Source organism: Micropterus dolomieu, linkage group LG05 (assembly GCF_021292245.1).
Source record: "Micropterus dolomieu isolate WLL.071019.BEF.003 ecotype Adirondacks linkage group LG05, ASM2129224v1, whole genome shotgun sequence".
Classification (NCBI taxonomy): domain Eukaryota; kingdom Metazoa; phylum Chordata; class Actinopteri; order Centrarchiformes; family Centrarchidae; genus Micropterus; species Micropterus dolomieu.
The window spans coordinates 29,813,252-29,839,218 of NC_060154.1; the positions used below are offsets into that span (position 1 = coordinate 29,813,252).

At 39.4% G+C, this 25,967-nt stretch overlaps 1 protein-coding gene across 6 annotated transcripts in view; it reads right to left on the reverse strand.

The window, feature by feature from the left end:
* LOC123971735 (inactive N-acetylated-alpha-linked acidic dipeptidase-like protein 2) overlaps window positions 1–25,967 on the reverse strand; it is a 580,586-nt gene that overhangs the window by 188,774 nt on the left and 365,845 nt on the right. For all 6 annotated transcript variants that reach the window (XM_046050743.1, XM_046050744.1, XM_046050745.1 and 3 more), the window contains 3 exons: window positions 8,411–8,503; window positions 4,014–4,201; window positions 3,250–3,378 (listed from right to left, as the gene is read on the reverse strand). In XM_046050743.1, the coding sequence (XP_045906699.1) occupies window positions 3,250–3,378; window positions 4,014–4,201; window positions 8,411–8,503 (410 nt within the window). The remainder of the gene's footprint in view (window positions 1–3,249; window positions 3,379–4,013; window positions 4,202–8,410; window positions 8,504–25,967) is intronic.

Sequence of the window (25,967 nt, forward strand, 5' to 3'; positions counted from 1 at the left end):
ATTGTCAGAGTTTTTACCTTTTTCTGAGAAAGATATTTCATTAAAGAACATCAAAAGTTGAAGTTACTTTTTCTCTGTCTCCTTTTTTTCTCCCACTTTTATATGGCTTTGACAGACACTGGCTTTAGCTTCATTACAGCTTAATGTCACAGGTAGACTGAACCATTCCTACTAATTAGTTAGTTTATGGTAGAGCAGGGGAATAAATGGACATTGCGCTGTGCTATCTGTTCACCCGTGACCTCTTGTACCTGGCTGGGTGCCTGGCAGAAATATATGTATGTTCCCTGAGGATAGATGACTAACCAAAAGACACAAATAAAAATACTGTATAGCTTAATCTGAGGAGACAAAGAGAGAAGGCAGAGAAGATGTGAGAGAGAGATTTTAATGAGGAAAATGAGAGGGTGGGGAGATGCAGTGCTTGCTGCTGATGAAAGAGGAGATTAAGAAGTGATAGAAGGAGAGGGAGCAAGGTGGGGAGAAAGGGATGTAAAGAGAGGGATGTAGTGCTTAAGGGAGAAGGGGAAGAACAAAAAAAGGAGGAGGCGGCGGAGGAAGGAAGGAAATGAGAGAGAGTGACGATAAGGTATGTTTTTTTCAAAAGGCAAAAGTTTTCAAAGTTTAAAGAGATAGTGAAAGTTGGGAAGCAGATATCTGCGAGGGCTGAACATATTTGAAAAACACCCCCAGGTTGGAATAAAGACAGTTTGGGAGGCTGAATCATAGAACTGCTATACTTAATCAGCAGAATGGCCATTGCAGATTGTGTGTGCATGTGAAGTGTGGGAAGGGGTGAGAGTGAAGTTAGTTTTATTTAGATAGTGTCATCCTCCCCCTCTCACAGAACAGGTGACATGCTTAAAAGAATAGTCAGAGTCTCCTTATTTCCTGTGATTATGTTTTTCTCATTACTGTGTTAACTATCATGTCAATCTGTTACAGGGAGCAGGATGTGTACAGATAGTTGAATGAAAGCAGAGCGCAGGGAGAGTGTGAGAAGGAAAGGGAGCTGAAGAGATTGAGGTGGAGCAAAAGTACAAAGATTGGTGGTAAAATAACCATGGTATGGGGGGTGGGGGTGTTTTTATGGGGGAGGCAACTGGCAAAATCTGGGTAGGAAAATGAGCGAACTGTCTCAACAGAAACTGTAGTAAAAACAAAAATACATGAGTATATATTATACTTTTATACCTTGTTTATATTGAATTACATTATAATAAATGACTAATAGAATTCTATAATATATTATTAAATTTTCCAGATTCTAGTTATCATTATAATTTTACTACATACTGTATCGTATCATAAAGCATAAAGATGTTGTAGAGGTCATATTATGCTTATTGTCAGGTTCAAAATCTTATTTAGGGGTTGTACCAGAACAGGTTTACATAGTTTAATTTTCAAAAAACACCATATTTTTGTCATACTGCATATTGCTGCAGCTCCTCTTTTCACCCTGTGTATTGAACGCTTCATTTTAGCTATGGAGTGATGCATCTTACCTCTATAAGATCTTTGTTGGGAGTTGCACATGGACAATTCCTAGGTAAGGACTACTAGCCAATCAGAAGCAGAGTAGGGCGGGTTGTGAGAAGCCGGTAAACACGGCTGTATATGTTCCCCTTACCAGCTTAGCAACATGGACTGGAGCAAGAGTTTCAGAGTGGTGAGTTATTAATCTGTAACAAAAGTATCTTTCATCCATAAAGTTTTAACTGAGCTCTGTCTCTACATCACAGGAACAACTTTATGTCCACTGACTGCCTGGAGGGTAGCTAGTGTTTGGAAGGGAGAGGAGAGGCAGCAGGCGGAGTGTTTTTGAGGGCGTGTCGGACTAGCCGCTTGGCGAGCGTTACGACGCGCATTTTGCTGTGATGTCACAGAGAAAAAAAGGAAAAGGCTGGACTACAAAAAAGCTGTTTTCCAGCAGTTCAGAGCAGTGTTTCTGGGCTGGACTTTGGGCTTTTTCACTTTGCAAACCTATTACATGCACAAAAATGTATATAACTCAATAAAGGAGAGGGGAACAGCCAAAAAGCATAATATGACCTCTTCAAACTATTGTATCGGTCAGAAATGGCTAAATCACATGTGCCCTAAGATGTTAAACTGTGTTGCAGTGTACTCACGGCTTAACTTTTCTTGTCTTGCATTATCTTAATATGTCTAATTAGCCTCTATATATCTGCAATGAGTGGTGCTAATGGAAAGTAGTATTAGTCTTCTGTAATAGATATAATTAGAGTAATGAATATAGTAGTATTGCTAATTACTCTCCATATCTGAAGTTTGCTGCAGTAATAATGGAAGTAACACTGTACTACAAGTGTACTAGTAGTAGCAGAAGCGGTAGCAGAAGTTACAGAACTATTGCATAAAATGTACCCTGCAAATGTTCAAGTCATTATCCGTGTTACTTTCCTCACGGTTAATGTTCATGTGATCATAGCATCTTTCTTTTTTGTAAATAGAACGTGTTGTGTGTGCGCTGCTTTCACCTCATTCATCAATAGAGTCTCTGGGTCGAATAACGTAATTGTGCACTTAAACACTCAACACCCTCTTTCGAGTTGGACACACAATGTTCATAAGAGTGACTGTGTCATCCAGGGAGTAAGGTGCCAGGTGAAAATTATAGTACACTCAGAAGGCACCGTACATTAGGCACCTTTTAACAGACAAATTCAATAACATCCTTATCCATCAGGAGCCCTAGCATCTCAGCAAAATGTTGAAGATTTTCTGCTGCTTCTGTTGCCAGTTTAGCCACTTTCTTGCTAATTTGGCAATTTAAGACCCATTCAGCAACCTTTTTTCAAAATATAGCCTAACAACAAATGTTAGCTCCTCTCGCTTGAAGAGAGTCTCCAATATTCCTCAGTCAACGTGCAGTAATGCTCTCGTGTGGCTGCAGCTCTCTGGATTGACTGATTTCAATGAGTAGGAGAGAGCAGCTGCATGTTCAGTCGACAAATTCACTGCCAGACAGAAATGTGAATGATCTGTGAATGTGTTCCTAACCAATTTCTAATCCCCACTGGAGGTTACCCACGCTGTCTAAGGTGTCTAAAGCAGTAGAACTAGAAAGGTTTTCAGCAGTAGTACTAATGGTAGTAGCAATTCTAGCCATTTTGTTAGTTACACTGTACATCTGTGGCTACTTGCAGTGATGTTAGCAGTTATAGAAATGCTACTAGTGGTAGTAGCAGCAGTGGTATCGCTAGCAGCAGCAGTAATACTTACTCTCTGTATATCTGATGTGAGTTGCAGCAGTGTTGGAGAAGCTGTAGCTCTGAGAGTCTCTGTCCCTCTAACTGGAGAGTTCAGACTGACGTAGGCCACTGCACTGCTCTTCAGAACAACACTGTTATCCTGAAGGGAGCACATCAACACACACAGGTTATCAAAACTCTCCCAATGGTATTTATATTATGTCATTATCTCAAGTCCACAAGTGTCCTTCCCAGGATTACATTATTGTACTTGGCAGTCATTCTTTGTCTTCTGTTGTTTCTTGTAATGCAATTTTTTTCAAATTTGAAGGTTTTCTACAGTACACGTAAGAGTGCTGCAACATATTTGTTGTGAGCTAGATGTTTTCATTCTAATTCTATAGAACAAATAAAAAAAATATATAAAATAAAAAAACTTAAATAAAAAAACTATATATATATAAACTATACTATACAGTGTGGGATGTGGGGATAAAAATAATGTGTAGTCAATCAAAAATGAGACCTCCTCAGTCAAAAAAATATGTTATGGTAGCAGCTGTGGTAGGATGTTCTTGTGTTATATGAAGTAGTACACCACAGTTTTGCTGCTTTCTTCATGTTTTTAGTGATCCTTATTTAGTATGTACTGTATCACATATGGTATACATGCATGTTGCCAGTGCCTACTTTATTTATTGTGTTTTTACATCTGCCTCAGTTTAAATCATTCCAGAAGCCACAACCTTTTAACCCTTAAGCTGACATTTACTAAAGCAGATGTGCTTTGCTGACCTTTCCCCACTCATAGGACCCGATGTTCCCCAGGGCTGAGCCTCCCCACGAGCAAAACACAGTAGTACGGTCTGGCACCCATCCTTGTTTGGTCTGCTCTGTCAGCGCTGCGATGAGCTGATTCATAATGGCTGAAGCCCCGCCTCCCTGGTCGCTGTCATGGCGACTGCCAACCAGCACATATCGATCTGAACACAAATCAAGAGAAAATTTTATTACTTTGGTTGTAGGATAATATTATTACTGTACTGTACTATGTATTACATATATATAATAAATCACAAACAAACACTACAGTTATCAGTTATACAACTCTACTTGTGGTTGTATTGCTAAGAAGTCATGAGGGCCAATATGTAACAAATTTCTAGCTTGTAATTCTTGTCAAAGCAGATGTAGTGCTGCTGTCCCATGTGAAGAGCAGTAGATGTTGTGTGGCATTGGAAAGCTTTAAAATAGACGTTTAACAGAAACAGAAGCAATCATGAACTGTCTGCAAAGAGAAAATAACACATAAACCCTACAGCCTCAAAGATAATTAGTACCTCCGCTTCCACTACTATAGTCCAGTGACTATGTTTTTACTTTCTCAGCCTCGCCTAACTGGGAGCTGCTACCTGCTCAGGTCATGGGGAAAAAGGGAATACTGAAAAGGGATGAAGGCAGCTTTTTTGCTTTTACATTTACTCACTTAGCTGACCAATGCGATTTACAATTGACGTCAGAGCAACTAGGGGTGAAGTATCTTGCTCAGGATTGGTGGAAGTGTGACAGTGGGAACTGAACCCAGGTCTCCCACAACAAAGGCATGCGTCTTATCTTCTGCTCAATCGCCTCCCCACACTGTATGATAAGACTGATTTCCTACATCTAAAATGGAGTCGGTGAACCTACAGCAGTGACCTTGATGACTCTTTGTGTGATGCAGAGATACTAACACAGATTAGGTCCGTTAGTGGTGTTTGTCTTCCTTGGTACTTTTTAGAGCTTACCCCTTGTTCTATTGATGCCTTTGAATCTGTTTTAAGGACACATCAGATCAGTGAGGGATTCATTTCTAATCTTATATACTGTTAATTCTTGGTACGATGGGACTTGAACCTTTCCCTTTAATGCTATCTAGTTTCAAAAGATGACATGTTTTCTGTCTTTTATCGTATTAAAATGAATCATAGTTTCAGACACTCGAAAGCAGAAGTATAAAGTTTCTGCTTAATGCATGTTTTAATAATATTTTATTATATCAAGACCAATGAGGTGTCTAAATGTGGTTTTCCAAGGAAACACACTCAGCCACATTCACACACAGACGCACACAAACATGAATGCTCCAGGCTTCTTTGTATGCCTTATCTTTTCTACAAAGACAGAGTGTCGAGTATGGATGCACAAAGCAGCTTCCTGCAGGCGAAGAGAAGAACAGAGCAAACCCCATCACTCCAACACAGATCGCTGATGACTTTGTTTGAGAAAAGAGGTGCTTACAGAAGCCTGCTAGCTTAGCCTAAGAATCTGACAACATATTATTGCACCGAGAGCGGCTTCCAGAGTAAATCAACCATTAATGTTAACTGCTTCAAATCAGTCATATATGAAAGTGCAATTTGCTTTATCTTTTATTTAATTTCCTGCTTTTTCATGTGTATGCTTATTGCTCAGAAGGGATGAACACACTAAAGGTTAAATGAAGCATTTGTAAGATAAATTTATTGACAAAAAAAAAATACATGAAGTCGTGTTCTCGCTGCCCTTAGGCCAGGACAAATCTGTGACGGTTCAGCAGCACCAACTAAGGTTTAGTGTAGTTGATGATGAATTTTATTTTCCTAAACAGATATTATTGGAAGCATCAACTATAGTTGTACTTGAATGGGTATGCCCATGGCCACTGTTGTCATTTTGTCCTTTACTTACTTTTTAGAGGATAGGTCTTACACAACCTCTAAGAAAATATTTCACTGTGAGTTATTCAATCAGTGTATTGAGAGCCCTGCCATGGATTGTGTAGTATTTGTGTGTTGGTTGTGTTGTTCTAACTACAGTGCTGCTTTCGTTAAAGGAGTGTTTGCACACAGCAATACAGATTCATGCAAAATGGTCTCTATATTGTTGTGGGCTGTGTGATTCAGAACCTGTGCGAATGTGCATCAATATTTATTCTGTTTAGGGTCAGGATAAATAAGCGCAGAACAGACATATGATCTAACGCCAACAACCAGTTAAAGTGTCGCTCCTTCCGGAGATTTGTGGCCCATATTATCTGCTTTAGTGGCCCATTATGGCTGTCTAATATCATACTGTAAATCAGCAAGGTAATTTTCCACCACATGGGCTGGACAGGTACTGTAGCAATGCACTGCTACGAGAAGAGGGGAGGGTGGGTGAGGAGGACGGCTGTGGGGGCGAGGCAAGGACAAGATAAAGGTTCTCCTCAGCAGAATGTCAATTAAAAAAGAATAAGGGCAGAAACCGCTAAGCAGAAGGGGCCGGGCTGCCATTTAAACATTGAAAGGACATAATATATTTGGAAATGACCTGAGCTGACACAGGACTTGGACAGAGGAGGAGACCAACAAAGATAGAAAAAGAGAAAAACAGACTCATTTAAAAAATATCCCACTATGTCACTTGCCGAACGTTTTCCTGACTGATCATTAAAATGCTTATGAGACTCGCTCAGTACATTTCATGAAAAGGCTATAACAAAGAAGCTCTGATTTAAAATAAACAAGGACAGGAAGACACAGAGAAACAATGGTGGTGCAATTAGCAACAGGCATTGTTTAAACACCCACTAATCAATATTTATTTTATTATCCACATTTAATTTTTAAATAAAAAATGGATTAAATTACAATATAATAATAATAATATAATTTCAAAGAGTTCACTCTTAACCTGCAAAGAACTATAACCTGTGTCTGTAAGTGTACATATTGTTTTAAACCTCTTTTAGCTCTTAAAACTTGCATTTTGTCTTCTGGTTATATAAAATTGCAACTGTTTAAATTATGGTTGTTGTAGATTGCTTGTGACTCCAATTGACCTGAAAAAAGGTCTTATTAATCCCAGTGGGACTACAACCTACAATTATTAAATCTGCAGCCTAATTTCAAAACCAAATGATTTATTCAAAGCTAACAATTGATTAATTGTTTGATGTGTACAATATCAGAAAATAATGAAAAACCCAACACTTCAAAACCCAATGAGCATCCATTTACTACAAGAACACCATGAAAACAATAAAACGAAGATATGAAAGTTAATGAATGATCCACAATTAAAATTGTTACTAATCAATCAACTAATGGTTCAACTCTAGGCAGATTATAGAATGCTGTTTCTTAACTATGAGCCACAAGCTTCTCAGTCACCACACTCAAACACACTTAACAATCACACACATGCATACAATTCTTCTTGAAGACAAACATGCGCATGCACACACTATCTCATTGAGTTTCTCCAAGGTAAGCTGGGTAGACTTGTCTGAAGCTGTTAACATGCTAATGTGAACTCAGAGCCTGTTTTGTGGGGTGTGTTGTTTCTTGTTTTATAATATATATAATGTACTTGAATATGCATAGTCCATTAAATAACTAATGTATGCACATTATTTATTGGCCTATGTATTATTCTTAGTAGTGCATCGCATGTTTTCCCTTGTTATCATTTTTTTATTTTCTCCCCACCTCCATGATTAAGGCAAGTCTATTAACAAGAGAATTTCTTTGATAATGGTGAACTTCCACACAAAATGATATGGTATATGCAGTTGGTTTGTCCACAGTCCTTTGTCACAGCCACAAACTGCTTTTCTTGTCTAACCAGCCAGTAGTGCAGAGGTCTGATCATGAACAGAGTAAGCTGAGTCTGTTTGGTTCCCTTCTCTATTTAAAAGCCACCCTCAGAGTGAGGGTATTCATGCAATACTGTCTTAGTACATCTAGTTTCTGTAATTTATTCCTGCACTGACAGACAAATGTGAAAAGTGTTGGTATTAATTCATACACATCTGGATCACATTGCTGATGGCAAGCAGTTACAGAAGTAAAGCCGCTCATATTATTTTTGGAGACAACTCACATTTTCATTTTCAAACTGAATCTCATCAACTTGTTTACTGTGGCTGTGGACAGTGTGACTAATGCAGCTACATCTGAGAAACCAGAAAGGACAAGAGTATAGTACAATAACGTGCACTAAGTACACTGCACCACATGTTTGAAGCAGTACATTTATTTTTAAACTGTTTATGTTGGGGCTGATTAAATAATATGTTTAGAATATTGGACACATGAGTATTGAAAACACTTTTTGGGGGATTCTGAAGGTGGGCATGACAGAAAATATCTGAGAACCACTAATCCAAACTTCAGAACATGTGTACAAACCTGGGTTCCTTCTTCCTTTCAGGTATCCCACAACATTGTAGATTTTCTTGTAGGCCAGCAGGTTTCCAACAGTCAGAGTAATCTTTTTTCGTTCTAGGAAAAGGAACAGACAAACTTTAAGACGAACCCAGTATGTGACTTCAAACATGATTTTCACCAAGCCTGAATCTGTCCCAAGCGTGATGATACAGGAGGATCCTGAACCCTTATTTTGTTAGTAATCGTCCAGTGAAAGGATGTAAATGAGAAACAGCATGGTTCACAGGCTCTGTCAAAGCTGATGTCGCTGTATAAAAGTAAGCATGACAGACTGGGAGAAAAACAAGCTCAAATCAGAGGAAAGTGGTAGTAAAATTTAAAAATCATCCACAGTGCCTAAACCCTATCTCCTACAAAATATATTTATACACTACTATTATACTAATATGCCCAATACATTTTGAAGGAAACATAATTGCTGCCTGAATTACATTCACTTATTGTTATTTTCTTCCAATCACAAAAGTCTGACATTATTTTGCTGCACAGAAGTCATGAATTTTAGGAAAGTAAATGAAATCTGGTGACTAAGGTTTAATATCACAGGTTTAATATAAATGTGTGATACAAATTGATTAACTAGAATAAAGGACACCAACAAATAATAAAGCTATATGTCAAGTGGATGAGAGTTGAATTAGGGCTCTAATCACACACGCACACAAACACACGCATGCAAAAGCTCATTTCTAGAGGAAACCACTTTTCACCAGTACTATGTGTGCGAGTTTTAAGCATTTCTTTAATTCCAAATGGGTTTCATCAGGCAGTGATGCACAACATATGGCCAAATCTGTGCAACTGCTGAGAAGAACATGTTGCATTGACGCACACAAACACACAAATATATACATATATACAACATATTTTATACATAACAACATAAACAGGCAAAAATCTGGATGGACTGAGGAGTGAGAAATTATGGCCCAAGTATGCTCAATGGTGAACCCCAGCCAAAGTAATTGGTCAAGGTTCCTAAAAATTCTGAACAATGTTTGATGAGGAAGGAAATGCATTCAGCATATTTTTTAGCCAACACATTTTGTTTTGGTGAGCAACTCTTAAAAAGTAAATATGATCTCTGCCCACTCTTAGACATCCCACCATTTTAGACTCTTTAAATAAATGAGGAACAACAAAAATGACCTCAGATAGAAACAACGTCCTTTCTGTGAAGGTCTGAAATCTAAACTTGTTCTCACAAAGATAGCAAAACAAGACCACGCTTAGACATTCACACACACACACTGTACAGTGCCATATGATGCATTTGACAGAGCAGTCACTGAATATTGTGTCTGCCAGCTCTGCTTCCTTGCTGGACGGCCGTGAGCTCTAAGGGGGCTGATGGCTGGATATCTGAGGGAAATACAGACGAGGCGCCAGTAAAGATGTGAAGCAGGGGCTCAAACTGTGTGTGACAGAGGTCCCCTGCCTACAGCACAGCACTACAGCATGACAGCCCTCTTTCCCAGCTCTGCTCCCATCCTCCAGCTCTCCCTGCCCGTCTCCACGCCCTCTCACTCCTGTATAATACATTATAAAAATTCACTGCTTTCTCTCATAGGTGCCACATAACCCATTTATCACTTTTGACACTGGCACAAATGACTTTGGCTAAAGAGCAGAGATGGAACATGTGGCCCATTTGTGTATTCAATCTGTAGACGTACACACAGAGAGCAGCGAGCGAGATTTGTCATAGAGTAATTCCCCTTCATGATAAATGGGTTTACAGATAGGGCTGCTTATACAGGTAACGGTGACGCTGAGTTAAGTTTTGAGAGTTGATAAAATATTTAAAGGGCCTCTACAGTACATGTCTGACTTTCACAAGCTAAATTAAATGTGAAAACATATTTCCATAGCCCCTCTCAGTAGGTTTTTCTTGAGATTTCTACCCACTGCTATTAAAGTGTATATAAGTGTTTTTGTTAGCAATTGTGATTGTTAATTAATGTTGCTAAGCATTGATATATCATTTTCCTTCTTTATGGGACACCAATTGAAATCTTGTAATTGTTTCAACTTACTATGTCGAACCCACACATAACTAACACTTGTGTAGCCTACAATTCAAAATCACAATTTAAGCATTTATTAATACAGTTTAACAATAATAATAATAATAATAATAACAATAATATTATGAGAGGGTCTTATTCAATAATTCAGGCTAATTTTCATTGGTTGAGAAGTCGCAGAAAAAAACAACAACCTTGTGCCACCTTGTCACCGGGTCAAGAGTGTTAGATGATTGTTAAACACAGAGATCACTTACCGGTGCGCTGCTGCTAACTCTAGCTAACATTAGCGGCCCTCGCACACACACACTAACACACTGTCACATGCACATCTCTTTGTTCTCTGTGTCTTAGCTTAAAGCATTTTAGTTAGTTTCTATCTAGTATGTTTTTGCCTTGTTTACCTTGTAAATAAATGCTTGTCTACATGCTGGTTTCTTTTAATATTGCAAAAGAATGAACCTGTGACACGCAGGACTCATAATCCTTCAATCCACTATCTATTGATGGTAATTTTGTTATAGTTATTAATTTAATTATTAACCAAAATCAACACTGCTGGGGAATGCAATGCAGCAATGGAGTGAGCACCAGTACCGGAGCTGGAGCGGACAACCTGGAGCTCAACAGCCTCCATGACTAACTATGACTCTGACACCGGAGACAACGGCGAGTTTAGGGGAGGCATCAAGCAGGAAAGGTTTGTAGCGAGTCCATCATATCATCCATCATGTTGATAAGTCGGTATTTGTTCTTGTGATGTTGGAAGTTTGAGACTTACGTGATGTTATGCCAAATTAGGTTAGTGTTTGATCCTTTGTTTAACAGAAGACACGATAAAGAGGTGTAGTGAACTACCTGTAATTTCAAGTCATGTCATATTGATATGAGTATATGATGTAGGATATTGCTTTTAACCTGAATTGTTAAATTTTTTTTTTTGACAGAAAGAAATGTAATTTTTGGCTTCAAAACCAGTTACAAACTCAACAGGCTCCTGCATGGTGGAGACATCAGAAGAAGAAGAAGAAATTCTATGAAGCTGCCTTGGCATTTCTGATTAAAGCTGTAGAGCAGTGGTCAGCAATAGGCGGCCCACGGGCCAAAGCTGGCCCGCTAAGCAATAATATCTGACCAGATTACTTTGATAAAAAAATAAAATATAATTATAGCGGCGGGTGCTTAAACAGATCTCAGTCATGACAGCAAAAGTTACTCACATAATCACTTCCTCTTCAGTGATTGTGCCTACAAAATAAAAGCGCAAGAACATATATGCAGCAGTACTTTATGTCATGTTTAAGTGAGAGCTTTTACTTTGAAATGTTCTGAAGAAAATTCAAAAGAGTCTCTGGCTTACTTGACACAATGAAAAAGCCTTCAGAAAAGGTGAGATCAGATTCCCCTGGATGAGAAAAGCAGGAATTTCCTCTGCCTGGAGATACTGCGAACACCAAAATAAACATCCATACGCTGATGTGGACCAATCGCTGTGATGTACACACAACTCTCTGAATGGGAGTCCTGTGCACTACCAACTAAGCTAATCGCATACACAGGAATTGTTGGAATTTAAATGGTCAATTGATGATGTTTTGGCCCGCCATCTAATAACTTCAAAAAAATTTGGCCGACCCCTGCCATGTGCTTTAAAGAAACTGCCCCTACGAGAGCCACTGCTCAAGCATGCAAGTTTGTTGATGTGCGACAGAGGTTAGAATGTTGCGTGAATGATGATTTTTTAAAGCAATTTCTGCTTGTTATCTGAAATTAAAATACTATGTTTACTGAAACACTTTAACATGAGTAAACCGAGCAACTCAGATTTACCTGTAAGAGCAATAGCCACCCCAAAGCGGCTTCTTTTTAAAAAGCTTAATTACTCATTGACTCAGAGTTACTTGATTAAAAGCATATGATAATGGTTTAAAAATTTATAGTAATTAGGCAGTTCTTTCTTCAAAGGTGAAATGAGTTAGGCAATTCCAGAGGCTTGCCCGCATCGCCAAGTTGGTCCTGGTTCTGCCCCACTCCAATGCAGACAATGAACAAGACCAACACCAGAAACAGCTTGGCTCTGGATGGAACACTGTTATCAATTATGACAATCAAGATGGTCGGCTTGGAGCCCATCTTCATTCCTGCTACATTTTGGAAGTGTCAACTGACCTGACCGAATTCAACACATAATGAGCCATGCTGTGTTTTGCGTCATGCCCTGTCTGGCTGGCTGGCGGGCTTTATGTGTAGTTGTGAAGTATTGCTGGTAACATTATCTGTTTTTCTGCTATAAAATATTTTTTTTATATTTTAGTACCAACAGCGGTGATGGCATCAACAACTATGAAAGGCCACCTGTTGCTACATAAATCTGTATAGCAAGATGAAATTATTACCCATGGAACCATACTTTTAAACCATAAGTGCCACCTAATGAAAAGAGCTGATATACAGTATAACCAAATAGTGTACATTCAGAAGCACCTCAACGCCATTCTCTGCAGGGTATTAAATGCAGAGTTGAGAAGAAAAAGCAGTAAGTGAATGTGGGAAACCTCCACACAGCAATCAATAGTGGCATAATTAAAGGGCCTGGGAGTCCTTTCTACAAAGCAATTTCTTTGCACGCCGATCCCTCCACGGTATTGCAATGTAATTGCCACGGAAATTTGTTCCACTTTTGGCATTTGTTCTGAGTGGGAGAAGGAAAGAAAGAAAGAAATGAATGAATGAATGAAAGAAAGAATGTCATGTAAAAACATTAATAGAGGAGGAAGCAAGACAAAGAAGAAAGTAGTGCATTACACCCAGTACATACCCACTGTATGGCCAAAAGTATGTGGACATGGTGGGTTATTTTACATGGTTTGGGCTAGACACCTTAGTTCCAATTTGAGGAAATGTAAATGTTACAGCATACGATGTTATTTACAGAATACAATAGTGTCCAGTTTTGGGAAGGCTCTTTCTTGTTTTACCATGACAATGCCCCCGTGCACAAAGAAATGGAACTGGAATGGAAATGGAAATGTGGAAGGATTTGACCGGCCTGCACAGAGCCCTGACCTCAACCCCATCCAACACCTTTGGGATGAACTGAAACCCTGAAAACAACCAAGGCCTTTGCGCTCAAGATCAGTGGCTGACCTTACAAATGTTCTTGTGTCTGAATGGGAGCAAACAAGCATATATTAACAATAAAATATCTAGAGTGCAGCCTCAAAGAATGTAAAGGGTTGTTTTTATGAGCCGTGACAAACTTATTTTATTGTCAATAAGCTCCATCAGAACACCATAATTAACCACAAATAAAAATGTAACAGTTGTAGACAACTTAGCCAATCAAAAGCTTAAGTGGGGCTTTATGATGCGTCAGCAGAGCGATGTGACTCGGTCACACTTCCCCCAGTCCCTGCACTCTTTCGGTCAACACACCCAACATACACTTTAGTGAAGCCTCTGACTTTAAGTTAGATAAGAAGCATGAAGATGAATGAACACACAAACTAGAATTAGCAGAAAAGTGTGTGTATGTGTATGCCTGTGTTTAAGTGTGTAAATGTGTGGATATGATCAGTCAGCCTTGGAACCCGTGATGGACTAGCTTGGTAATTGTCTGGTCAACAGACAGACCACTCAGATAAAGTCAGAGCCAAAGCCCTAGGCCCTGATGGGAACAGGGTGTGTTCAGTGAATTAATCAATCTAAAAGGGCTGACAAGATGAGAGAGGTGGACAAGCTCTCTTAGACACAAACACCAACACATGCAGACACATGACCACAGACATAAGGAAACACAAAAGCTATTTACCCGGATGAGCAAATAGATATAAAAGACAGAAAGAGTGCAGCAAAACTCAAGAGAAATGCAGATGGTGGGATGTAAATATACTGTATGTAATGTAATTTTACATATGCAAAAAAAAACAGAAGCAGGGACGTATCCCTATCTATCCCACCTAAACTTTAAACTCTGGTTGCAAAGTTGACAACAGGCAGGAAACAATAATTTACAGAAATTTTAGGATGATATGCCAACAAGTATATAATAAATACTAGAACATTTTTGTGGAAATTTGGATGTGCCTGCATGCTTTCCAGGAATATTCTTGCTAGTTCATTGCAGACACATCATCACCTTGGAATTATTGGTTCTATCCAAGCCATTCTCACTCCCTGACTCGTCACATATGGACGCATGGTCAAGACTCATCAGCCTCAGTTTGTAACGTCCCTATAGCGTCATAGTTCAACGCAGTGGGGGGAGCCCTGTAGTGTCAGCTTTTGACGGTAAAGGTAGTTATATGATATTTACCAGAAAAGACAGAGTAAGGAGGTGGTTGGGGTGGATGGAGGACCAAAACCCGGACTCTGAACCAGGAGAGCAGTGTTCGTGTCCCGTGTGAAACAAAAAGTCAACATTAAAAGAGACCTATTATGATTTTCCAAATTGTATGACTTATCTACAATGTTGAATGTTCATGTTAAACATGGCAAAGCTTCAAATAATGAGTTTTAAGTATTTAAAAGAAATCCCTGTGACCTAAAACCCCAGATTTCCTCCTGTTCTGCACGCTCTGTTTTGAACTGCTTTTTCTACCAACGGCACCGTTCTATGTAATATGGAACCAGACGGAGCTGGTGTTCCATATATGGTCATTTGCTCCGCACAACAAATGAACATATAAAGGGCAGCTAAAGGGAGCTTCCTAATGTTAGTCTGGCAGCTAATGCTAATATTAACAGGCAAGCACTACATGGTCTGTACTTGTATAGCACCTTTCAATACAAGTACAGACTGCTTTTAACACCTTAGACATAATTCTTTTCACATTATGTCTAAGGTGCCTCTCAACTGCTCATCAGTAACAGAAATTAACATTCACTGGACAAAATATTTAGCACTGACCTTTATACTAACCTGCAATGCATTGTTTAATAAGAAAAAATTGACTTGTCTAAAAAGAAGAAATAAATATCACAAAAATGTCATAGAAACATTACATTTCATATATGCGCACACTGTGTTACAGCACATTTTTTTGTTTAAAACATATTAAGAGTAAACCATTGCTTCTTTTCATGTTTTACAAGATAGAACCGTGTAATTCCAAGCAGAAATTGAGTTCTTATGATATGTTGTTGATGATGTTTTATTTGCATTTGACCTTTACATTTATATTTACTAATTCTGGTTGTTTATACACTTGTGCAACATGTATTCATGAATGTTTGCGTATGATTTGGCAACGCCACAAGTTGGGCTTTCTGGCAAAAATGTGTGTTGAAGAATAATAATAAAATAAAAAATAAAAAATGCTATATGTTTGTGTGTTGCACAGTACGGACACATAATAATTACTTATGCTATAAAACTGATATAACTTATATATGCAAGTCATTTAAAAGATCCAGTATTCACAACTGCACATCACTGTAAATATGCACACAGGCAAAAAGAACTAAATAACTCATACAGATGCACGAATTTATACACTAGACTGTGAGGTCAACAGCGTTATCTCGTTATGGTCTGGTGATTTCCAAGAAGGGCCCCTGAGCAATTAACCAATGGCCAGCCAATATAGCCAGCTTTAATTGAATGGAATTAAAAGAGAAAAATAAGGAGTAAAGGTATTAAGGAGAGAGGGGGGAAAATGAAAGAAGGCAAACAGATGGAAACAAATGATTGTGGGATCCCAAGAGTGGTCAGAGGTGCAGCCAGTCGATTGGAGACAAATTACATCTCTCTCTCTCTCTCTCTCTCTCTCTCTCGCTCTCTCTCTTTGTCATCCCCTTTTTTCTCTCTCCCTTTCTTGCGCCCATTTTCTCCCTCTTTCGAACTCATTTGATGTAATGGAAACATTTCAAGGAGTAGTCTACCTTGCACAACGATTGGACGTACATTAAGCTCAGTCTACATAGACGCCTGTCTTCAGAGAGTGGGCACAAACACAAATGGGCACCCACAAACAGACTCAAAATGTGCAACAAAACCAACAGTGCCTCTGCCAGAGCTGGAACAGCTTCTGACATACAATACAGACCATGTGACACACAAAAGACATCCATTGACAGGCACATACTACTTAGATAAAATTCTACACACCTATAAATGGCCAAAAGTGTCAATAAAAGACACTCATAAAACAATCTGACACCAAAAAAACATTAACTCACTGGAATTTTCTGAAATAGCACTAACACCATGGGCTAATAGCTTGTAATTGAAAAAAGAAATACCGGGACAAGAGTGGCACACACATGCCCATCGAAGGATCAATTGTACTTATGTATTTGGCCACTTTTTTGGGGGGTTGCGCCATTGATTGTCAGTGTGACTCACTCAGGAAGAATGGGTGCATAAATGTGATGTGTTTGTGTGTGTGTGTGAGACTGTTATCTGTGCAACATGGGAAACAGCAGAAAGCAGTGTTCTAGTCAGTGACCAGCTGCTTGGATTTATTGGGGAATAAATGGAAATGGACAGACCGTACACACATACAATGGGGAAACATGCGGGCAGCAAGAGATGACGGTCTTCTCGCATGACCCACCCCCCCCCACCCCAAAAAAGAAAGACAACTGCTGCAGTAGGATGGAGGGAGTGGAATGAGTGAGTGGAGGCTCAAGCGAAAGACAGAGGAATCAGAATGAGGGAGTGGAGGAGTGGAAGGTGGCAGTATGGTAGAGGCCTGTGGAGATCATGCTGAGGTAAGAGGGGATTTAAGCTCTCGAAAGCAGGAATTACCCCTTAATACTGTATCCATCTCATCTCTCGCTCCCTCTCTCTCTCTAAACAAACACACAGCACACACAGTCATACACCTATGCCAAGGCTTCTAACCCTGCTATCCTTTGTGAAGCAGTTCCTGATGGGGTCAAGCCAAAACTGCAAGGTCTCACTAAACCCAATAACATTAGGGTGAGAATTTATATGGACTAAGAGTGGTGACACAGCTGTTAGACTCATGCAGATGCTTTGTGCAGACTCGAGTACAAAGCCCCATAAGACAGTCACACAATGTCCTCACCAAAAAAACCAACCTCACCAATTCCAACACTAAAAACAACCTGTGTTTAAGATTCCTAGCAAGCAACCTACGGCCATGTTTTATAGCACTAATCTTTCCCTAACTTTACCTTAGTAGGCTTAGTTTTTATATTTAAATAGGCTTCAAGCAGAAAGTAACATAATGTGTATATATATATTAGGGCTGACCCCGAATAGTCGAAGATTTGATGCTTCGATGGGCAGAGCCTGATTCAATTGTCAATCTCACAGTCGAGGCTTCGCAGCAACACAAGGAACATGCCATTTTGGCTATATGGGGGTGCTCAACGTCTTGATTTTACTACCAGTTTTCTCCCAATAAGTTAATATACAGCCTATTACAATATACATTTCAACGTTTAATGCTGTAAATAAATATGTAAAAAGAATAAAACTTTCAATAAATGATTTAGAAGTGCGTGAATAAATCCAAAATTGTAACCCTAACCCTGGGTCATCAGTGCGTATGTGTAGGCGTAGCGTGTATGTGTGCAGTGGCAATGAAGGAACACTTGCCGCACTTGATGGTGACTTGTGCAATTGGCTTTGAGTTGGCTTTCAGACATGTTTTCCACAGCCCCATTGAGTTGATTCATCCTGTTGATTCATGTATATTTCCAAGCATTCCAGTGTCCATGTATGTGGCATTGAGTCGTGGGCTTTCTTGTAGTCAATCCAGGCGGTGCACAGATTGGTCTGCCTGGTCTTGCAGTCTCGAGTGACTGTTCTATCAACCAGTAGCTGGTGCTTTTGGACAATACATGGAGCCATGTGCCTACTCATGTGCCTACTCATGTGCCTACTCATCTTAGGCGCTATGACAGGAGTTTCCATGTTGTGCAGAGGCAGGTCATTGGCCAGTAGTTGGATGGGATTGGCCAGTAGTTGGATGGGATTGTTCCCTTATGGACTGGACTGTCCGTCCTTGGGTTAACCATTCTGGGTGGGTCCCATCCATCAGCAGATGGTTCAGTTGTGCAGCCAGGCGTTCATGGAGTGCAGCTAGTTTCTTCAGCCAGTAGGTGTGGATTATCACTTACATTTACATTTATTCATTTAGCTGACGCTTTTATCCAAAGCGACTTACAATAGCTATACATGTCGCACGCCTCTGGAGCAACTAGGGGTTAAGTGTCTTGCTCAGGGACACAATGGTGGATGTCTCACAGTGGCAATTGATGGACCTGGTCTCCCACACCAAAGGCAAGCATTTTATTTATGTGCCATCACCACCTGGATCATGTCAGGGCCTGGTGCTGTCCAGCTCTTCATACCTGCCACTCTTTCTTGGATATCTGCCGTTGTAATGGTTACTGAATGGTTACTGGATCTTGTTCTGGGAGATTGCTGTGATCTGTTCTTAGATCTACTAGCCACTGAGCATTGGTGTTGTGGGATGCCTCTTTCTCCCATATGTTCTTCCAGTACTGTTCAGTCTCAGCCCTGGGTGGATCTGATCTTGTGTTATTACCCTGCCACTGAGAGTACACTTTAGATGGTTCGGTGGAGAACATCCGGTTTAATCTCCCTTGTATCTCTTTAGGCGGGTAGCCAGAGCGGTAAGTCTTTGTTTGGCAGTCTCCAGTCTTTGTCTGGCAGTCTGTATTTCTTAGGTAGCCCCTTCCTTGCACCTTTCTGTAGCTCTGGAAGCTGACTTTGTGTTGCCTTGATCTTGTCCTCTAGCCTTCTCCTCCATGGGGGGTAATGCTCTTTGTGGCTTGTGGTGTTCATCTTATAGCCAAGCATCTCTAGGTGTGTGTGTCTGTGGCGTAGATCAGCTCATTGGTCTTGATTATGGCTTTAGTAGGGATAGTATGTAGTGCTGCATTCACATCTTCTAGCAGACTTTCAGAGGATACTTTGTCAGTTAGCTAGGGATCCAGCTTGGTTATGATCTTCAATCGTAGGTCAGTCGCCCTTATGTTGAGTGAGGCTGTGTGCCGTAAGGGCTTGTAGTTATTGGAGCTTGGGACCCAATTTCTGAGTGTGGGGTTGATGATGACATCCCCCCACTGACCTGTTGTCCTGGTTCCCCCTTGTTGTACCTCATCAATCTCTAGTTGTGATAGGAGTTGCCATTTGCGGATGTTAGAACACTGAGCTAGGAGTTGCTTCTTTCTCAGTGTTGATTATGGGTTTCGAAGCATCCATATATCCCATAGTCTCTGCATCTAACCCCTTTCTCCGGGATTGCTTGTATAGTAGCATTGCATCAGATCCATATTTTCTGCTCTAGTCCATGGATGTCTTGTTCCAGTAGCCCATTTGTCATCAGGTCTGGTTCCCTAGCACCTGACGCAGACCTTGTTGACCCAGGTGACGTCCGAGCCGGTATAGCTCTTGTATTTGCAGTTTCACAAATGCCTGAGGTAGACAAGTAGCATTAGGAGCTTGCCCTGACTGGGAATCAAACTATATATCTATCTTATAGTGGTGATTTCAGTCACAAGCTTGAGGTGTTGTTTGATTCACACAAACTTCATGTAATTAAGTATACATGTAGAAACCATTTAGTGTAGGTCAACCCTCAAGAAAACTATGATAGCTTAAATGGGAGTGATGACGTGTTCTTGTTAAATTTATAGCCACTTTCGATATGGCTCTAGAGATGACAACATCAGCCTTTCAGCAGTCCAACACTTTGGTCCAGACTGAAATATCTCAACAACTGTTGGCTGCCATGACATTTTTATAGACATACCTGGTCTCCAGAGAATGAATCTTAGTGACTTTGGTAATCCCTCCCTAGCACCACAATGAAGATGACACTTGCGGTTCAGGGCAAAATATCCATCCTGTAACTACTGGATGAATTGTCATAGTATTTGCTACATAACTCAAGGTCCCTACAGGACACATTTTAATCATTTTAGTAATCCCCTGATTTTCCCCTAGCACCACGAGCAAGTCAACATTTCTACCTATTCAGTAAAATATCTCAATATTTGTACATTCATGGTTTCCAGACATGGTTAACATGGTAAACTTTATACAGTACCTGCTACTTATCAACATGGAAGCATTGTAAGCATGTTTGCGTGCTTATGTTAGCATTTAAGTCAAAGCAAAGCTCAAAGTACAGCCACATAGAGCACCTAGCATCGCTATACACTCTTAGTCTTGTTAAAATATATTTTTCAATGTTGTGAAAACATCAAACGCACTCTAAAGTTGTCCATTGCATTGCCTCGGGGTCGCCACATATCTCAAAACCTGAGAAGATGAAACTAAAACCATCAACACAATTAGATACCACAAGAGTTAAGTGTAAGAAATTACACTTTCCTTTCCTTCATCCATGACTTATTTCACCCCACCTTATTTTCTACTATTTGGCTTCTTTCTCTCTCCTTTCTTTCTATTTCTTCACAGCCCCCTCATGTTTGAATGACAGGAAAATATCCCTGCTGCCCTCTTATCATCTATTAATCTCTTTCTGGCAAAGGAAATTAAACTCTCTCGCTATATATTTCTTTTTCTTTTTCTTTAGACATTTTCTGCTTTAATTGGTATGTGGGCTGCTTAAAAGGAGACAAGACTGCCTTTCAATGCAAGAGAAATGACTTTGCTGGTAAAGGCTGATTTCTGTCCTCTTTTGTAGGAGCGCTTTGTAATTTTTTCACAAGCATTTTATGGCCATTTTTACCCTGAGGGTCTGTAATGTCCTGGTTGGATTCCCTCAAGTTTTAGTGTCTTTCTTTGCCTTTAAGGAGAGACGTTGAACCCCCACTCATAACAAAAGCACCTGTTTAATTTAATCCCTCCATCTATTTATTCGTTCTCCTTTTGTGTGGAGGAAGATCTCGTGGCTCCTAGCAGGTCCCTGCATCTCATCTCTCACCTTATTTAGTAGGCTAATTAACAACTGCATCTCATTTATGATGACCTGACCATGAGGCGCGCCCAGAAGTCAAGTCACATTTCAAGGCAATCAAAACTGTACTGCAATAAAAATAGTTCAAGTAATTAAGCAGCGCAAAATAACAAGACCAAGGACGACATACAACTACAATAAAAAAGGTAATATAATAAAAGAAGGGTTAGAGAGCAAGCCTATATATAAAGCTCCTATGAATGCTAATCTTTTTGGGTTGCAGTGTGTTAGGAGAGACTTAAAATGATGGAATGAGTAACATTCTACACGAGTCACTAACCAGTGCATTGGGCGACAGGTACAACTGCCTATAATATATAGACTAAATGTTATCTCTGCATGCCTCCTTACCTTTATTCCTCTTGTTTTTTTCCTTTATCTACACCTAGGGCTAAAACATATGGGCTCTTGAAACTCAATACCAAAACACAATCTATTGAAGTTTCTTAGAGATGTTACATTTTGGCTTGGAAAAGCCTCTCAAGAAACATTCAGACACACAGGTATTAAAGATTTAAAATCCCTCCAAAAACATTGATGGTAATATCACCACTAACTATAATTGCTATTTTTGCTGTTGCTACTTAATACTTCGTAACTTATTCCAAATGTAATGTCAATAGGTTTTTCCCTCTTGAACGCCACATTTAAGTATTTTCTGATCGGACGCCCCTATTGGAAGAAAGACCCAATATGTTTGTGCATTGTAAAACCGTTGGCGATATGCCTTTGTTGTGGAAACTCCCTTCCACATGCCTACATGGAAAGCCATGATGGGCCTGGCGTCGTCAGGTAATTTTTCTGGGGCATTAACCCCCGAATGATTTGACCATCAAAACATTTAAATATAAATGTTGTCGGTCAGCGTCTAGTCAATGTATTTGCTACACAAACTGTTAACAATTGCCGCAAAGTAGTGAGAGAATAACATGACACACCTGACCGCGACACAGACACCTGACGCTCTCTCTGCTGTCTCTTTGCTTTGCTCTGTTTGACTGTCTCTCTGCTCCAGGATGCTTAATACCCTCTGAAGCGGCTGTGAGCTGCACTTTATCAGAGGTGCTGAAGTGAACATGTGTGTGGATGTGTGGTGATATTTCTGTCTGATCACAAGTGTTTTCTACCTCTGATGAACAGCAGTGAGCTCGTCTCATACAGTACAGTCCCAGATGGGCTCTCTGTCTGTCAGACGGCCTATAGGGGGTAGCAGCCTACTACCATATCAGCAGAGCAATAAGGCAGGGTAATGCACAGCAGTGGGGCAGGTAGATTTAGTTAAAATATAATGACTTCATTGTCATTATATCTCCGAATATTATATCTCAAATTATTATTGTGCAAATGTCAAAGATATGTGGGACAGATTTTTAATGTGCGGAAGGTTCTGAACATGAGAAGAAAAGCTACTGAAACATAGGAGCTATTAAGGTGCAGGAGTTTATAACTGAATTAAAATTAATTCATTTATCACTGAGGTGAAAAGGTGCAGCGTGCACATTTAAAGACTTTAGGTTACTTCAGTCATGCCTGCATGTGTGTTGACTCACACAGCAGGGATGAAATAAAATAAAAAACAGGAGAAACATATTTGACAGCAATACAGAATGCCTGAGAGCCTTACAGCACTATATTACACTATATTTTTATTTTTTGAATGGTCACCTGAATTTTGTGTTTCCTTCTACATAAATAAAGACATTTCCTCAATGAATTGGTGCAAATTCACCAGAATGCAGGAAATGAAGTATTTAAAGTCCAGATTTTCAGGGGGAGGATCCCCAGACCCTCTCCTCTTAAATTAAAAAAATAAATTATTATCAGTAGTAATGATACAAATCATAATAAATGTATTTATATGGCCTATGATTTTTAATCATTTAAATGTAGCTTAATGATTTATAGGGTTCAGTTTGACAAATGGCATAACAAGGTAGCAGTTTTGATACAAGTATGTATCCAGAAAGCAGGAAATTAAGTGTTTAATGTTTAAAATCTTCTATTTCCTCAATAAATTGTTTTTCCCAAATACTAAGCCTATTAAAATATATTGTCATCTTGTTGTCGTGACCCCACTATTGTGCAGTGCCAAGTCTCATGGGCTACGAGTTTTGTCAAACCCCTAATCTAAGCACTTAAAAGCAAGGATGGTGTATTGATGAAGGATGTGCAACCGATTTTGGTGGGCCGCCTGGGCCAAAAATGCCAGGGCCGATTTTTTGTCCCAGTCCAGCCCTGCATGTGCCTATGTCGAAAAGCCATAAGATCATACTCTTTATTATCAGGCTGCAGCCTCTGCTGCTCTTTGTCACCTCTTGCACACGAACACAGACATGCGGGCGCACACAGCGGCCAGCGCAGAGACAGGCCGTGGTGGAGACAGTGAAGTGAAGGTAACTAAACTACTCGAGTTGACAAAAGCTTCTCTCATTACTGTAAACTCACGAGTAAAAGACAATACTTTATCAATACATCTGTTTAACAAGCACATGTAGAAGGTGTTTAATCTGCTCTGTCCACAGTTTCTCATCCTCTATGTTATAAAGGCACACTGCTCTAACACTAGCTTGGCAATTAGCTAAATATACAAACATGCTAAATTGAAAGCTGTCTGTAGTCTAACTGTTCAGCTTAGTTTGCCATGCAGCTTCAAAATGGCACATTGTAACCTGCAGTAGATAACAGCAGAGAAAGAGGGAAGGAGGACAGGAGGAAGGACCATATGCAATATGCTGTCTTCTTCTGAAAAAGTGAAAAACATCCGAACCTTGGCGACATGTTTGTTTGGCTCTAGCTGCCTGCACTGCACTGCGTCTGCGTGGCTCTATGCACGCGCAGCAACATGACTCACAGAGTGCAACAACAGCATCGGCGCATGTTAGCATTGTTTAATTCTTATAGGCTAAACTCTTGGCCACAATTCATTTTGACATGCTTCCAAGAACGGAATATGCCCAAATTTTTCAGGGCCTTTATCGGAACGATAATTATCGTGTCGGACATTTTGTTGATTGCTGCTGTTATTTTTTCCAAGGAGGACAGTTTACAGGTAGTGCATTAGTCATTAGTTTTAAGGTGTCAGAGCATTACAAGCATGTCAAATCGTTGAACCGTCCCTTAAACCCCCACATTTTTTCAATGTCAAAACTGTGGAGAGATTTCCAACTTTCCAAAACCGACAATCTGACATTTAAGCTTAATTCAAGCAGTGACTGGTCATGTGTGTTGATGTGAGAAAGTAGGCAGGGTTTGAACTTTTCTCTTAAGATATTTTTTTTTTCTTAAGTACTTCCATTAGATTTTGTACGTATAAATGAGTGGACCACTATGAATGCCTTCAAGGACAGAAGTTTGAAAGTGTGCCCTGTTTCCCCCATTTGAATAATAATCTTGTCTCGCCTCTTTGCAGACAGACTTTTCTTTGCCTTTCAGTGTGGTTATCGAGAAAAGATATGCATTGCGCGTACATTTAGGCATGTATGACACACAAACTAATTTAATTCAAACATACCCGAGTCCCACAAATGCTTAGCAGTAGGATTTCTGCTACTGCTACTTGCTACTACTACTATTGTTAATATTTCTAATATTATACTATATATAATTTGCTAATACTACCACTTACATCCTACTGCTAATACAAATGTATAAATTCATAAAATATAGTTGTAGAATAATACAATGTCATTAGAATCAGCTGTGGATGAGGTCAACCTGCAAAACAGTAAAGAAGTTTTCTGTTCAAATCTTTCTGCATATCAGAATCTATCCCATATATCTGGGTTCTCTGACATTTCGAGAATAAAGTTGTGCTATTTTCAGAAAAAAAATATATAAATTTACAAGAATAAATTTCTATCTGCACAAAAAAATTGGCAACATGACCAATACACAAATTCTCAAGCTTTTGACTTGTATTCTAATTATTATTAGGTTTAGAATAGTACGTTAGTACACCACTAAAACATAACACTATCAATAAAATATTAAAATGGTAGTATTTAAAATTAATAAATAATGTTTTTAGTATACTAGTCCTACACAGCAAATTGAGAAGAGTAAAATATGTGGTGTTTTTGAGTAAATGCAGAGTTAATTCTACTCTGATAGAGTCAGATACATTACATTTGACTAAGATGATAAGGAGTTGGTGTAAAAACAAAAAAACAAAGTATCACTAAATTAAAACTGTAAGTATAATTGTATAAATATTAATTCTGAACTTCTTACGGTGTGTTCCATTTACCTCGGAAGTCGGAGGTCAGAGCTGGGAATGACGTCACACCCGAGATGACAGCGTTCCAGTTAACCTCTTAACATTCCAGTAAAATTCATGCAAAACGCCTATTCAAGGCATATCCAAAGTAAATTGAATGTAGTTCTTGAGCCATTTGGAGTATATGCATGCTTCTCTGAAAGATAACACAGAACAGAATAATTGTAAGTGCTACTGGAATTGATTAATGTAAGTTTAAACACACTAAAACTAATATATTTTTCATTTCTGCTTGAAAATACTTGCTAACAAATGCATGCAGACAACTATAGCTAGGACTTGTTAGC